Source organism: Scyliorhinus torazame, chromosome 4 (genome assembly GCF_047496885.1).
Source record: "Scyliorhinus torazame isolate Kashiwa2021f chromosome 4, sScyTor2.1, whole genome shotgun sequence".
Classification (NCBI taxonomy): domain Eukaryota; kingdom Metazoa; phylum Chordata; class Chondrichthyes; order Carcharhiniformes; family Scyliorhinidae; genus Scyliorhinus; species Scyliorhinus torazame.
This window is the reverse complement of record NC_092710.1, coordinates 357672739-357689069: the sequence shown is the minus strand read 5'-3', so window position 1 is coordinate 357689069 and position 16331 is coordinate 357672739. Positions and strand designations below refer to the sequence as shown.

At 47.8% G+C, this 16331-nt stretch overlaps 1 protein-coding gene across 1 annotated transcript in view; it reads left to right on the top strand.

Moving 5' to 3' along the window:
• Positions 1–3630, top strand: part of LOC140411763 (uncharacterized) — a 38171-nt gene extending 34541 nt beyond the window's left edge. The window contains exon 4 of the mRNA XM_072500745.1: positions 1507–3630. Coding sequence (XP_072356846.1) covers positions 1507–1672 — 166 coding nt within the window. The 3' untranslated portion in view covers positions 1673–3630. The remainder of the gene's footprint in view (positions 1–1506) is intronic.
• Positions 3631–16331: the final 12701 nt, after the last annotated feature.

Genomic DNA, 16331 nt, shown 5'->3' with positions numbered 1-16331 from the left:
TGAGTAAATTTGCAGACGATACTAAAGTCGGTGGTGTTGTCGATAGTGTGGAAGGATGTAGCAGGTTACAGAGGGATATAGATAAGCTGCAGAGCTGGGCCGAGAGGTGGCAAATGGAGTTTAATGTAGAGAAGTGTGAGGTGATTCACTTTGGAAGGAATAACAGGAATGCGGAATATTTGGCTAATGGTAAAGTTCTTGAAAGTGTGGATGAGCAGAGGGATCTAGGTGTCCATGTACATAGATCCCTGAAAGTTGCCACCCAGGTTGATAGGGTTGTGACGAAGGCCTATGGAGTGTTGGCCTTTATTGGTAGAGGGATTGAGTTCCGGAGTCGGGAGGTCATGTTGCAGCTGCACAGAACTCTGGTACGGCCGCATTTGGAGTATTGCGTACAGTTCTGGTCACCGCATTATAGGAAGGATGTGGAGGCTTTGGAGCGGGTGCAGAGGAGATTTACCAGGATGTTGCCTGGTATGGAGGGAAAATCTTATGAGGAAAGGCTGATGGACTTGAGGTTGTTTTCGTTGGAGAGAAGAAGGTTAAGAGGAGACTTAATAGAGGCATACAAAATGATCAGGGGGTTGGATAGGGTGGACAGTGAGAGCCTTCTCCCGCGGATGGAAATGGCTGGCACGAGGGGACATAACTTTAAACTGAGGGGTAATAGATATAGGACTGAGGTCAGAGGTAGGTTCTTTACGCAAAGAGTAGTGAGGCCGTGGAATGCCCTACCTGCTACAGTAGTGAACTCGCCAACATTGAGGGCATTTAAAAGTTTATTGGATAAACATATGGATGATAATGGCATAGTGTAGGTTAGATGGCTTTTGTTTCGGTGCAACATCGTGGGCCGAAGGGCCTGTACTGCGCTGTATTGTTCTATGTTCTATGGCTGATGAGGGATGTCAAGGACAGCATAAAAGCTAAAGAAAGAGCATACAAAGTGGCGAAGTATAGTGGGAAACCAGAGGATTGGGAAGCCTTTAAAAGCAAGCGGAGGACAACTAAAAAAAGCAATAAGGGGGAGAAGATGAAGTATGAGCGCAAGTTAGCTAGTAATATAAAGGAAGATAGGAAGAGTGTTTTTTCAATAAATAAAAGGTAAGAGAGAACAAATATAGACATTGGACCATTGAAAAATGTGGCTGGAGAAGTAATAACAGGAAACAAAGAAATGGCAGAGGAACTGAATAGTTACTTTGCATCAGTCTTCACGGTGGAAGACACCAGTGGGATGCCAGAGCTCCAGAACCAGGGGGCAGAGGTGAGTGCAGTGACCATTACTAAGGAGAAGGTTCTGGGGAAACGGGTCGGTGCAGACTCGATGGGCCGAATGGCCGCCTTCTGCATTGTATGTTCTCTGTTCCAACTGACTGCTGCAGGTGGCTCAATGGGCTGAATAGTCAACTCCTGTCCCTGTTGCGCTCGCAACCAACTTGGTTTCCAAACAGGTTTTGTCAGGAGGATAAAAATGAAATTCATCTGTTCTTAATCCTGTTGCAGGGTTTTTGACACGAAAGTTAATGAACAACAAATGGAAGAACGTGTGATTCAATTACTGATGGAGCTGGAACAGGACAACCAATCCTTCGATAACACATATTTTGTCATTGCTTTTCTGAACATAGAAGGGCTAAATGGAATTGGCTTTGAAAAGACAGGAGAATGAAGGTTTTCTGGGAGGTTCTGTTACCTTTCTAAACATCAAACAGTGAGATGTGCTTCACTCTATTCTGAACCTGTTTAACTTTCCATTGGGTTTAATCTGGAATACTGAGCATAGTTTTAATCTCCTTACCTCAAGACGGTTATATTTACCTTTGAGGGAACGCAATGTCTGTTCATCAGACAGGTTACGTATATGTGTCAATATTGGCATTTTGGACAATTCCACCAATGTCCATCTCCAAATCCCTGTGACCCTGTTTAGAAATATTGCCCTCTACTGGCAGTTAGTAATTATGACTCCCACACACACACTGCAGCATTTATTCTAGATTCAAAATTATTCAGCGACATTAACAGTGAACATTGCTTCCTCATTTCCATCCACTGTCCCATTGATTATTTAGCTCAATGATTCTAAACAATGCTCTTTTCTCGATGTCCAGTTTCTCCCCACATTGTCCGGTCATCTTGGTTCTCACCTGGGGCTGGACCGTTTTGTCTGCCTCAAAATTAAATAAAAACAGAGACTCTTCAATCCGCTCCACCATTCAGGAAGATCATGGCTGATCTTCGACCTGAACTCCACCTTCCCACACTGTCCCTCGAGTGTGTAATCTGTCTGATAAACAGGGAATGCACTCCCACTAAACTCGGTTCATCCACCCTTAACTAAGGAGCCCAAACATCACCACATCATATTCCACCTGCCATGTTCTTAACCACTCACTTAACCAACCAAATGTGGAGCAAACACGTGATCGTCCACCCACACGTTAACCGTACATGTGACTCCAGCCCTGATATATTTGACTGTCTCTGAGTCCCGCCTGCTCTATTTCCCGTTAATATTATTTATAATTGGGTCTCCCTTCAACGTCTCAAATTCATTGCTGAACACATCTCCACACGGCACAGATACAGGGCAAAACCCAATTGTACCGGGTGGTGGGCCCTCTATTGGGGAACGGAGATTAATCACTGCACTAATTTGCTTTTTCTGTAATCTTGCTTTCAATGAATTGTGAGACTGAGACTGAGATGGTCCTAGTGTCAGATATAGTTCCAGAATTTTCTATCTTCACACAGCCATGGAATATATTCATATTTATCCATCATACTGCCCAGAATGTTTCAAGTTGATGTGAAAAGAGTTGGGATTTGTGACTGAGCACAGAGTATTGAAGCTGTTAAATGTGAAATCATGGAGTGATCAGATGTGGGACTGTTCCTGGGCTCTCTCACTCGGTGTTAGTTCCAGGTGGAATTATTTAATTACAAGGGAATGTTTAAACTGTAAAGAGACAGTGTGTTCACCATTTGTAAAATAATGAGATTTTCATCACATCATCGGGAAGATTTTGCTTCAATGTTTGAATAGTTCTGTGTCCTGTGCTCTGAAATATAATGGGAATGGACCAGATAACAGACTGTGTGGAATAGACACTGGACACTGTAGGAAGAACACGTCACTCACTGGAGAAACATGCTAATGGAGACCACACCCTGTGTGGGCAGTAAAATATTCCCTTTTCCTGCCAGTCCTGAGAATCAAACACTGGACATTGTGGTGGGGATGATTAAAAAGGTTGTTTCTCAATTCGGTTTGGTCTGACTCAGATCAGTCCAAGTTCAGGAAACAGATGGGCCCAGGTCAGGAAAGTGAAAGTGGGAGTTTTGTGACCCAGGTGTGAAGCAGCTTAAAACTGGTCCTTAAACCGGAGAAAGAATCCCAGTTTAAAATTAGAATCCAGAGACTGAAGGTGGAATAAAGTTTCCATTCCGATCTCCTCAAACCCACACTGGGAGCTGACTTTGGGAATATCGACAGACTGAATCTGTGACTGAGAAAATGATCGATTCAGATCTGACTCCCGTTAACAGGTGACCCATTCACAGGTTTGTCTGGTGCAGTAAATAATCCATCGTCTTCTAGTCTTTGTTTGTCTTTTGTTTTTCAAACTGCTGGGAATGGATTCTCACTGTGAAATAAAGAGGGTGATGCATTTACACATTTGGTCTCGTGTTAGATTCTTCCTCACAAATAAATCTGGGTCAATGATCACATCACTACTTTCATACCAGATAAACTCTGCACATTTCAGTGAAATGATTCTGTTAAGATGTTGAGGTGTAAAGTTAAAGAATGAGGAAGAATGAAGAGACGGAGAGTAATTTATTGGGAGATGTGACACTTGGAGAGCGAGCTCCATATTGGTCAGGTGACAGCTCACACCGCGTGCAGTCCGACACTTCAATCTGTCACACTCCACTCTGAGCAGTCTTTCTAACTCTGTCAATGGGATATCACTGGAGAGATAGAGGCCAACACACAACAATTCATGGATCAGTCATCGACCTGGTGTTGGGAATTTCTTCCCTGTTTGGAAAATCTCCCCAATCTGGGTGGGCCGGGGAGGAATTTAATTTGGGATCTGGTTCATAGAATCCCGACATAGAAACAGACAGAGATACAGGAGGAGGCCATTCGGCCCTTCGAGTCTGCTCCGCTAATCATTGTGATCATGGCTGACCATCAAGTTCAATACCCTGATCCCGCCTTCCCCCATATCCCTCGATCCCTTTCGCCCCAAGAACAAATCTAATTCCTTCTTGAAATTACAATGTTTTGGCCTCAACTACTTTCTGTGGGAGTGAATTCCACAGATTCACCCCTCTCTGGGTGGAGAAATTTCTTCTCACCTCAGTCCTAAAAGGTTTACCCTTATCCTCAAACTATGACCCCTCGGTCTGGACTCCCCCACCACCGGGAACGTTCTTTCTGAATCTGTCTAATCCTGGTAGAATTGTGTAAGTTTCTATGAGACCCCCTCATTCTCTAAACTCCAATGAATATAATCCTAACCGACTCAGTCTCTCCTCATATGACAGTCCCGCCATCCCAGGAATCAGCCTGGTTAACCTTCGCTGCTCTCCCTCCATAGCAAGAACATCCTTCCTCAGACCAGGACACCAAAACTGCTCACAATACTCCAGGTGTGGCCTCACCAATGCCCGATACAATTGCAGTAAAACATCTCTGTTCCTAGACTCCAATCCTCTCGCTATGAAGGCCAACATACCATTTGCCTTCTTTACTGCCTGCTGTACCTGCGCGCTTACTTTCAGCGACTGATGCACGAGGACAGCAAGGTCTCGCTGAGTATCCACCTCTCTCAATTTAATAATAATCTGCCTTCCTATTTTTGCTCCCGAAGCGGATAACCTCACATTTATCCACATTATACTGCATCTGCCAGGCATGTGGCCACTCACTCAGCCTGTCCAAATCCCGCTGAAGTATCTCTGGATCCTCCTCACAGCTCACTCTCCCCCCCCACTGTAACTAATTATCAGCTGTAAATGTTGAGATAAAACATTTCTTTCTCTTGTCCGAATCATTAATATATAATGTGAACAGTTGGGGTCTGAGCACAGATCCCTGCGATACCCCACTAGTCACAGCCTGACACTCAGAAAGAGACCCATTTGTTCCAACTTTTTGCTTCCTGTCTGCTGACCAGCTTTCTCTCCATCTCAAGGCACTACCCATACTCCCATGGGCGTTAACTATACATAGTATTCTGCTTTGTGAAACGGTGTAGAAAGTCTTCTGAAAATCTAAATAAACCACATCCACCAGTTCTCCCAGGTCAACCCTTCTCATTACGTCCTCAAAGAATTCTGGTAGATTTGTCAAGCCTGATTTCCCTTTTGTAAATCCAAGCTGACTTTGTCTGATTACACCTCTGCTTTCCAAATGCTGTGCTATGAAATCCTTGATAATGGACTCCAGCAACTTCCCTACTGTAATGATAATAATAATAATATTTATTGTCACAAGTCGGCTTACATTAACACTGCAATGACGTTACTGTGAAAAGCCCCGAGTCTCCACATTCCGGCGCTATTCAAAACGGGAGGTAGAGAGAAAACAGGGAAGTATAGACCAGTGAGTTTCAGATTTCTGGACCATTGGGATCTCTTCTGGGGCGGGTGTGACCTACAAGAAGTACGGGTTACATCTAAACTCAGGCGGCACCAATATCCTGGCTGGGAGGTTTGCTAGTGTCACTCGGGAGGGTTTAAACTAATATTCTCCTGAGGAAGGAGCAGTGCTCCGAAAGCTAGTGATTTGAAACAAACCTGTTGGAATTTAACCTTGTGTTGTAAGACTTCTTACTGTGCTCACTCCAGTCCAACGCCGGCATCTCCACATCATTTAAACTAATATGGCAGGGGGATGGAATCAGAGCGTGAGCTTAGAAGGTGCCAGAACTGAAGGGGAAATAGAGAACCAAACTAATAGAACATCACCGTCAGGCAGAGCAGAAAAGGTGACGAGTGTGAGACGGGAGGTGGTCAATGCAGGACTGAGGGTGTTGGACCTAAATGCGCGCAGTATACGGAACATGGTAAATGAGCTTGGTGCACATATTGAAATTGGCCGGTACGATGTTGTGGGCGTCACAGAGACATGGCTGCAAGGGGATCAGGGCTGGGATCTAAATATCCAAGGATATGTGTCCTATCGAAAGGACAGGCGGATGGCAAAGGGAGCGGGGTTGCATTGTTAGTAAGGAATGAAGTTAAACCGATAGCAAGGAGCGATATCGGATCGGAAGGCACAGAATCTCTGTGGGTAGAGTTGAGGAATCGCAAAGGTAAAAAGACCCTGATGGGAGTTATGTACAGGCCCCCGAGCAGTAGTCAGGATGTGGGGCAGAAAATAAATCAAGAGATAGAGAAAGCATGTAAAAAAGGCAATATTCCAATGATCATGGGGGACTTCAATATGCAGGTGGACTGGGAAAATCAGGTTGGTTGTGGATCCCAAGAAAGGGAATTTGTTGAATGTTTAAGAGATGGTTTTTTGGAGCAGCTTGTGACAGAGCCCACTAGGGAACAGGCAATTCTGGATTTGGTGATGTGTGATGAGGCAGACTTGATTAGGGAACTTAAGGTGAAGGAACCCTTAGGGAGCAGTGACCACAATATGATAGAATTTACCCTGCAGTTTGAGAGGGAGAAGCTGCAATCAGATGTAACGGGATTACAATTAAATAAGGGTAACTACACAAAGACATGAGGGAGGAGCTGGCCAGAGTTGATTGGAGAAGGAACCTAGCAGGGAAGACAGTGGAACAGCAATGGCAGGAGTTTTTGGGGGTTATTGGGGAGGCACAACAGAAATTCATCCCAAGGAGGAGGGAACATGCTGCGGGGAGGACAAGGCATCCATAGCTGATGAGGGATGTCAAGGACAGCATAAAAGCTAAAGAAAAAGCAGACAAAGTGGCGAGTATTAGTGGGAAACCAGAGGATTGGGAATCATTTAAAAGCGAGCAGAGGACAACTAAAAAAGCAATAAGAGGAGAGAAGATGAAATATGAGTTCAAGTTAGCTAGTAATATAAAAGAAGATAGGAAGAGTTTCTTTCAATATATAAAAGGTAAGAGTGAAGCAAAAATAGACATTGGACCATTGAAAAACGTGGCTGGAGAAGTGATAATAGGAAACAAAAAAATGGCAGAGGAACTGAATAGTTACGTTGCATCAGTCTTCACGGTGGAAGACACCAGTGGGATGCCAGAGCTCCAGAACCAGGGGGCAGAGGTGAGTGCAGTGACCATTACTAAGGAGAAGGTTCTGGGGAAACTGAAAGGTCTGAAGGTGGATAAGTCACCTGGACCAGATGGACTACGCCCCAGGGTTCTAAAAGAGATAGCTGAGGAAATTGTGGAGGCAGGAAAGGTCCCAGAGGACTGGAAAGTGGCCAATGTAACACTGTGTTTAAGAAGTGAGCGAGACAGAAGACGGGAAATTATAGGCCGGTTAGCCTGACTTCGGTCATTGGTAAGATTGGTCTGTTATTAAAGATGAGATTGCGGAGTACTTGGAAGTGCATGGTAAAATAGGACTGAGTCAGCACGGCTTCGTCAAAGGGAGGTCGTGTCTGACAAATCTGTTAGAGTTCTTTAGAACATAGAACATAGAACAATACAGCGCAGTACAGGCCCTTCGGCCCACGATGTTGCACCGAAACAAAAGCCATCTAACCTACACTATGCCGTTATCATCCATATGTTTATCCAATAAACTTTTAAATGCCCTCAATGTTGGCGAGTTCACTACTGTAGCAGGTAGGGCATTCCACGGCCTCACTACTCTTTGCGTAAAGAACCTACCTCTGACCTCTGTCCTATATCTATTACCCCTCAGTTTAAAGTTATGTCCCCTCGTGCCAGCCATATCCATCCGCGGGAGAAGGCTCTCACTGTCCACCCTATCCAACCCCCTGATCATTTTGTATGCCTCTATTAAGTCTCCTCTTAACCTTTTTCTCTCCAACGAAAACAACCTCAAGTCCATCAGCCTTTCCTCATAATATTTTCCCTCCATACCAGGCAACATCCTGGTAAATCTCCTCTGCACCCGCTCCAAAGCCTCCTAGTCCTTCCTACAATGCGGTGACCAGAACTGTACGCAATACTCCAAATGCGGCCGTACCAGAGTTCTGTACAGCTGCAACATGACCTCCCGACTCCGGAACTCAATCCCTCTACCAATAAAGGCCAACACTCCATAGGCCTTCTTCACAACCCTATCAACCTGGGTGGCAACTTTCAGGGATCTATGTACATGGACACCTAGATCCCTCTGCTCATCCACACTTTCAAGAACTTTACCATGAGCCAAATATTCCGCATTCCTGTTATTCCTTCCAAAGTGAATCACCTCACACTTCTCTACATTAAACTCCATTTGCCACCTCTCAGCCCAGCTCTGCAGCTTATCTATATCCCTCTGTAACCTGCTACATCCTTCCACACTATCGACAACACCACCGACTTTAGTATCGTCTGCAAATTTACTCACCCACCCTTCTGCGCCTTCCTCTAGGTCATTGATAAAAATGACAAACAGCAACGGCCCCAGAACAGATCCTTGTGGTACTCCACTTGTGACTGTACTCCATTCTGAACATTTCCCATCAACCACCACCCTCTGTCTTCTTTCAGCTAGCCAATTTCTGATCCACATCTCTAAATCGCCCTCAATCCCCAGCCTCCGTATTTTTTGCAATAGCCTACCGTGGGGAACCTTATCAAACGCTTTGCTGAAATCCATATACACCACATCAACTGCTCTACCCTCGTCTACCTGTTCAGTCGCCTTCTCAAAGAACTCAATAAGGTTTGAGGCATGACCTACCCTTCACAAAGCCATGCTGACTATCCCTGATCATATTATTCCTATCTAGATGATTATAAATCTTGTCTCTTATAATCCCCTCCAAGACTTTACCCACTACAGACGTGAGGTTCACCGGTCTATAGTTGCCAGGGTTGTCTCTGCTCCCCTTTTTGAACAAAGGGACCACATTTGCTGTCCTCCAGTCCTCTGGCACTATTCCTGTAGCCAATGATGACATAAAACTCAAAGCCAAAGGTCCAGCAATCTCTTCCCTGGCCTCCCAGAGAATCCGAGGATAAATCCCATCAGGTCCCGGCACTTACCTATTTTCAGCCTGTCCAGAATTGCCAACACCTCTTCCCTACGTACCTCAATGCCATCTATTCTATTAGCCTGGGGCTCAGCATTCTCCTCCACAACATTATCTTTTTCCTGAGTGAATATTGACGAAAAATATTCATTTAGTATCTCGCCTATCTCTTCAGACTCCACACACAATTTCCCATCCCTGTCCTTGACTGGTCCTACTCTTTCCCTAGTCATTCGCTTATTCCTGACATACCTATAGAAAGCTTTTGAGTTTTCCTTGATCCTTCCTGCCAAATACTTCTCATGTCCCCTCCTTGCTCGCCTTAGCTCTCTCTTTAGATCCTTCCTCGCTACCTTGTAACTCTCCATCGCCCCAACCGAAACTTCACACCTCATCTTCACATAGGCCTCCTTCTTCCTCTTAACAAGAGATTCCACTTCCTTGGTAAACCACGGTTCCCTCGCTCGACGCCTTCCTCCCTGTCTGACCGGTACATACTTATCAAGAACACGCAGTAGCTGATCCTTGAACAAGCCCCACTTATCCAGTGTGCCCAACACTTGCAGCCTACTTCTCCACCTTATCCCCCCCAAGTCACGTCTAATGGCATCATAATTGCCCTTCCCCCAGCTATAACTCTTGCCCTGCGGTGTATACTTATCCCTTTCCATCATTAACGTAAACGTCACCGAATTGTGGTCACTGTCCCCAAAGTGCTCGCCTACCTTCAAATCCAACACCTGGCCTGGTTCATTACCCAAAACCAAATCCAATGTGGCCTCACCTCTTGTTGGCCTGTCAACATATTGTTTCAGGAAACCCTCCTGCACACACTGTACAAAAAACGACCCATCTATTGTACTCGAATTATATCTTTTCCAGTCAATATTTGGAAAGTGAAAGTCTCCCATAATAACTACCCTGTTACTTTCGCTCTTATCCAGAATCATCTTCGCCATCCATTCCTCTACATCCCTAGAACTATTAGGAGGCCTATAAAAAACTCCCAACAGGGTGACCTCTCCTTTCCTGTTTCTAACTTCAGCCCATACTACCTCGGAAGAAGAGTCCCCATCTAGCATCCTCTCCGCCACCGTAATACTGCTCTTGACTAGCAGCGCCACACCTCCCCCTCTTTTGCCTCCTTCTCTGAGGTTACTAAAACACCTAAACCCCGGAACCTGCAACATCCATTCCTGTCCCTGCTCTATCCATGTCTCCGAAATGGCAACAACATCGAAGTCCCAGGTACCAACCCATGCTGCCAGTTCCCCTACCTTGTTTCGTATACTCCTGGCATTGAAGTAGACACACTTCAGACCACCTACCTGAACACTGGCCCCCTCCTGCGACGTCAAATCTGTGCTCCTGACCTCTATACTCTCATTCTCCCTTACCCTGAAACTACAATCCAGGTTCCCATGCCCCTGCTGCATTAGTTTAAACCCCCCAAAGAGCACTAACAAATCTCCCCCCCAGGATATTTGTGCCCCTCAGGTTCAGATGTAGACCATCCTGTCTGTAGAGGTCGCACCTTCCCCAGAAAGAGCCGCAGTTATCCAGAAATCTGAATCCCTCCCGCCTGCACCATCCCTGTAGCCACGTGTTTAAATGCTCTCTCTCCCTATTCCTCATCTCACTATCACGTGGCACGGGCAACAACCCAGAGATAACAACTCTGTTTGTTCTAGTTCTGAGCTTCCATCCTAGCTCCCTGAAAGCCTGCCTGACATCCTTGTCCCCTTTCCTACCTATGTCGTTAGTGCCAATGTGGACCACGACTTGGGGCTGCTCCCCCTCCCCCCTAAGGGCCCGGAAAACACGATCCGAGACATCACGTACCCTTGCACCTGGGAGGCAACATACCAAACGTGAGTCTCTCACGCTCCCACAAAATCTCCTATCTGTGCCCCTGACTAGAGAGTCCCCAATTACTAATGCTCTGCTCCTCTCCCCCCTTCCCTTCTGAGCAACAGGGACAGACTCCGTGCCAGAGGCCCGTACCCCATGGCTTACCCCTGGTAAGGCGTCCCCCCCACAAGTATCCAAAGCGGTATACTTGTTTCTCAGGGGTACGACCGCAGGGGATCCCTGCACTGACTGCTTTTTCCCAGTCCCTCTTACAGTTACCCACCTATCTCCAATCTTTGGTGTAACTAATTCCCTGAAGCTGCTATCTATGACCCCTTCTGCCTCCTGAATGATCCAAAGTTCTTCCAACTCCAGCTCCAGTTCCCTAACTCGGTCTTGGAGGAGCTGGAGATGGCAGCACTTCCTGCAGGTAAAATCAGAAGGGACACTAACTGCATCCCTCACCTCAAACATAATTGTACATGTTCCTTTTGAAATAAACAGTTAACTTCAAGTCACTTCCCTTATCTTCCTAATGCACATTTCCATTCAGCCGCTCCCTGGTTCAGTAATGGAGCCGGAAGATCCAGGACAGGTTTCTTTTGAGGCACTTACGAGGAAGCAACCACTGTGAGCGATTGTGATCGAGGTGTCGTTTCATTAGTTTCCCCCAGACATGAACTTGGTAAGAGACAGGTCCCGTTTGACGCACGACAATGCCAGATTGCCAGTGAGCACCATCATTGAAGTTATGAACCCGGCATCGTCAGGTATGAATCAACAAAGTGGTCTACCTTGAACTGGGCAACGCCCTTGCAAATTTTGGTTACGACACACCTTTGCACCGATATCCGGTAGAATCAATGTCCGTTGTGTACGATGAGTACGACCCATTGTAGAGGGTACCATCTCCGCTACTCCACTACTGGGCCGATATCTGGGGTTTGAATATCTGTGTGTGTCTCTCTCCAGCTGGCACTGAAACTTCAGAGGCCAGGGGATGTCGCGCTGGGACACTTCCACTGAAGAGAGCACTGATTCAAGCCTGCCGTTTATTCCTAACCGACAGCCTGAGACTTATATCACACAGATCTCCAGACCCCTACCAATACCCAGGTGATTCTCTCTCTTGCCGGTGGTGCAACAGCCACCCGGTTCCTACTCCACTAGAGTAGCTTTCCCAAGAGAGAGAATAGGACACTGCTGTTTATTCCCTAACCAGCAGTCTGTCCTGAGTGAATCGCTCAAGATGACCCTCGATTCTTGAACCCGGAATTAAGGTGAGGAGTATTTTAACAATGACTTGGTCAGAGGTCGCTGGTGAGAGATTGAAGAATTTAAACGACTCCAATTATCAGCAAATCAAGGTTTATTGCAAAACCCAGGTCAAAATCATCAACAGAAGAAACACAATAAAATCTTATGCTCTAATACAACTAAGTCTATTCAAAAGGTAATATAGCGGACACAACGAAAATTCTTACGGTTACACAGGTTTTAGCAAAATCACAAGGCACAAAACAAGTTCCCTTCCCCAAAGCCTCAACCACTATTAAAATCAAGGGAGCTTCGCAAGCTGTTGCGGGTTACTTACGGTCACAGGCTGCAGAGGTCAAGTCAGGGGTGCAGAGGTCGAGCCAGGAACGAAGAGACCCTACTCGAAAACACAGCCCCTTTTATATAGTTATACCTGGCTTTGTTCTGTGATCGGCCAGCCCCTTTTGCATTGAAAAGGTAGGTTTTTAAAGTTCCCGCTGGTCCCGCCCCCTTTGAGCCGGTCAGAGCTTTATGTTTCCGGGTTCTCCTTGCAGGTCCGCTTCTTCCAGCTAGGCAGACCTGCGCGATTTGAATTTGGCGCTGGCTCCGCCCCCTTCTTTCAGTGAGTTTCTGCCGGCAGCTTCTGTCAAGCTTGGAGTACCTCCCCCAGGTCCGCCTCCAACTTGGTTTTCCTGCCGGTAGCTTCTGTCAAGCTTGGAGTACCTCCCCTAGGTCCGCCTCCAACTTGGTTTTTTCAGACCTGCGCGATTTGAATTTGGCGCTGGCTCCGCCCCCCTTCTCCCAGTGAGTTCCTGCCGGTAGCTTCTGTCAAGCTTGGAGTACCTCCCCCAGGTCCGCCTCCAACTTGGTTTTTTTCAGACCTGCGCGATTTGAATTTGGCGCTGGCTCCGCCCCCCTCCTCCCAGTGAGTTTCTGCCGGTAGCTCCTGTCAAGATTGGAGTACCTCCCCCAGGTCCGCCTCCAACTTGGCTTTTCTCTACCGCTGATTTTCTAGGGGCTTTTCCAGCGCAATATGCTGGACTCAGACAGTCTGATTTCTAGTTTTAATGAGGTTAGGCTCTTCTGTGGAGAATTTCAGTGTCTTCCAGCTGCTCCGGAGATGGCTGCTATTCTCACCTCGCTATGTTGATGGGGTGCTAATTGGATTCTGCTCTGGTGGAGGCCAAGTCATTTACATCTGCATGGGGCTATGACCATCCCATTGTCCTGCTTGCATGCAAGCCTCCTGTGTATTCCCGTGCCCCTTTGTCTGTGTCTTGATGTTATCTTGTTGTCTGGCTCCTTCTTCCTTGTAGCTCCTAGGGGGGTGTTTGTACATGTTTATGTATTTATGCCCTTACTCAGCTCAGCGGGCCAAGCCTGCTGGGAAAACTGGTTCTGTTCCCTTGGCTGGAAAGTCGGTTTACAGTCTCTGAGTTTTTATTCTTGGGCAGTTCCAAAAAGGCCGAATTGCCCGAAAACCTTACAGATGCCCCTTCGATACGTCCCTACCTGCTTGGACCGTATCGACACAGGTGAAGGGCAATCATTTCCTCTTGTGTGGACCGTAGGCCCCCCCCAACAACATGCGAAATTACAATTCCCAAGACAGTTCCCTTAATCTAGGCTACCCCTGATTTCAATGAGAGGGAAAGACAAGACCATACTTAATTCAAGCAGACAGTAACATATACACATTTCACCGGAACCCCAAACGTAAGGGTCCCTGTACATATATCACAATCAAGTACACATTTCACCGGAACCCCAAACGTAAGGGTCCCTGTACATATATCACAATCAAGTACACATTTCACCGGAACCCCAAACGTAAGGGTCCCTGTACATATATCACAATCAAGTACACATTTCACGCGAATCCATACAACTATTTACAATTGCATCTGTTTATTTCACCAAGGGTCTATCCAGTGGCAGCAGCAGCTCCCGCTTTGAAGTTGCCGCAGCCTGTCTGGGGTTCTGTGTTTACAGCCCGGCTCCCCAGGGTCCTAGTGCCTGCCGCTATCCGGTGGCAGCAGCAGCTCCCGCTTTGAAGTTGCCGCAGCCTGTCTGTGGTTCTGTGTCCACAGCCCGGCTCCCCAGGGTCCTAGTGCCTGGTGCTTCATCATTTTACCCTTGCACCAGGCGCTTCTGTGTCCCCACGATCCCAAATCCCTCACACACAACTACACACTAATTTAGAACTAGCAGGGGGAAAGGAAAAGGAATATGATATATACAATGCCACCCGTCTCCGGGTGGCCAAATTAAAACTGTGCCCCGTTACACTGGGGCATTCCGCCTGTTTGGTCCAACGGCTCGGGCCAGACCGTCCCCTCCCGGGGGTTCGGGCTGCCCCTTGCCTCTCCTTTCCCAACAGGGTTCGGTGATCCCTCATCGCTCCCTTCTACTCGGGTCCCCTTACTGCGGGACCGGGTGACAGGGAGGTGTGATGGGGACCATCTTACCGGGGGCTTGGAGACCCGCTTGCTCCTTCGTCCCCTGACTGGTTCCCAAGCCCAAGGTGATACCTCCCTCTCCTCCGCCTCCTTAGCCTCTATACTAAGGCAGGCTACCTGACCCACAGGTAAGGGCTTGGGAATCCTTACTGTCCCTGGGCTGGGTGCTTGCAGCACTGTCGGTTTCTTTGGGACTGCCCCTTCGGGACAGCACCTTGTCCCCGGTTGTGTGACCGTGGAGTCAGGGACCTCCCCCACCGTCGTTAATTCTGCAGGCGGTTTCTCCACTATCACCCCCAGCCCCCTTCCCAACTTACTCTTACCGGCCCTGGTGGGGTCGAAAAGTTTGCACTGATTCACGTGGAACCATTTAATCTTCCGGGGGAGCTGTACTGCGTAAACCATGGGGCTGGCCTTGTCCACTATACTGTACGGTCCCGCGTACAGTGGCTCAAAGGCTCCTACCCGTGCGAAATTCCGGACCATTACTTGGTCCCCTATGGCCCATTCCTGGGTAGTGTGGGGCTCGAGCAGCAGCTTGTTCCTCCGGTGCTGGGTTCCCATGTTAAATGCTGCCTGCCAGTTAATTTCTTTCAGCTGCTCCATCAGCTTCTTAGCAAACTTGTCTCGATTTACCTCCCTAAGCTGCCCCTCCGTCAGGGAAGGTACCCTGACATGGATCGGGGTTCTCATGACTCTCCCTGTCATGAGCTCGTGCGGGGAGTACCCTGTGCTCCTGGACTGGCTTGCCCGGATCCCCATTAAAACTAAGGGTAAGATTTCTACCCACCGGTTGGGCGAGCTGCCTGTTTCTTTCCTGATCCTTTCCTTTATAGTCCTGTTTAACCTTTCCACAGGACCTGAGGATTGAGGGTTATAAGCCACATGCCATTTAGCCTTAATCCCCAGGACTTTCAGGGTTGCTTGCATCACTTGTCCTGTGAAGTGACTCCCCTGATCTGACTCCACAAACTGTGGGAGTCCCCACCTCGAGAATACCTCCCTGACCAGTATCCTCGCTGTGCCTGCTGCGGTGGCTGTTCGGCAGGGGAAGGCTTCCACCCACTTGGTGAAAATATCCACCAACACCAGACAGTACTTGTAACCCCCCGTCGCTGGGGGAAGGGGTCCAATATAGTCGATCTGTATCGACTGCCAGGGCCCCTCCACCCTGCGGATGTGCCCCAACGAGACCTTTCTCTTCTTGGGATCCGGGTTATTGGTAGCACACACCAGGCAGCTCGCACAAAAATCGCGAGCATCCTCCCGGAGGCTCGGCCACCACCCCACCCTCTCCACCCGTTGCCAGGTGGTCTCAGGGCCGGGATGTCCCGCTCCGGGGCTTTCATGGGCCATTTCGATAAATTCCCTATGATGCTGGGAAGGCACTATCCACTGGTCCCCCCTGAAGAGCATGCCCTCCTTCAGTGTGATGTCCTTTCCCCCATAGGGCCCCTCTATCCTTTCCTGTCTACCCATGGCCGTTATGACTTTCTTCAGCTCGGGGTCCTGTCCCTGGGCAGTGGCCAGATCTGGGGCCAAACTCGTCCCATCCCCCCTCTGGGGCTGTCTTGTAACGGCCGCTACTT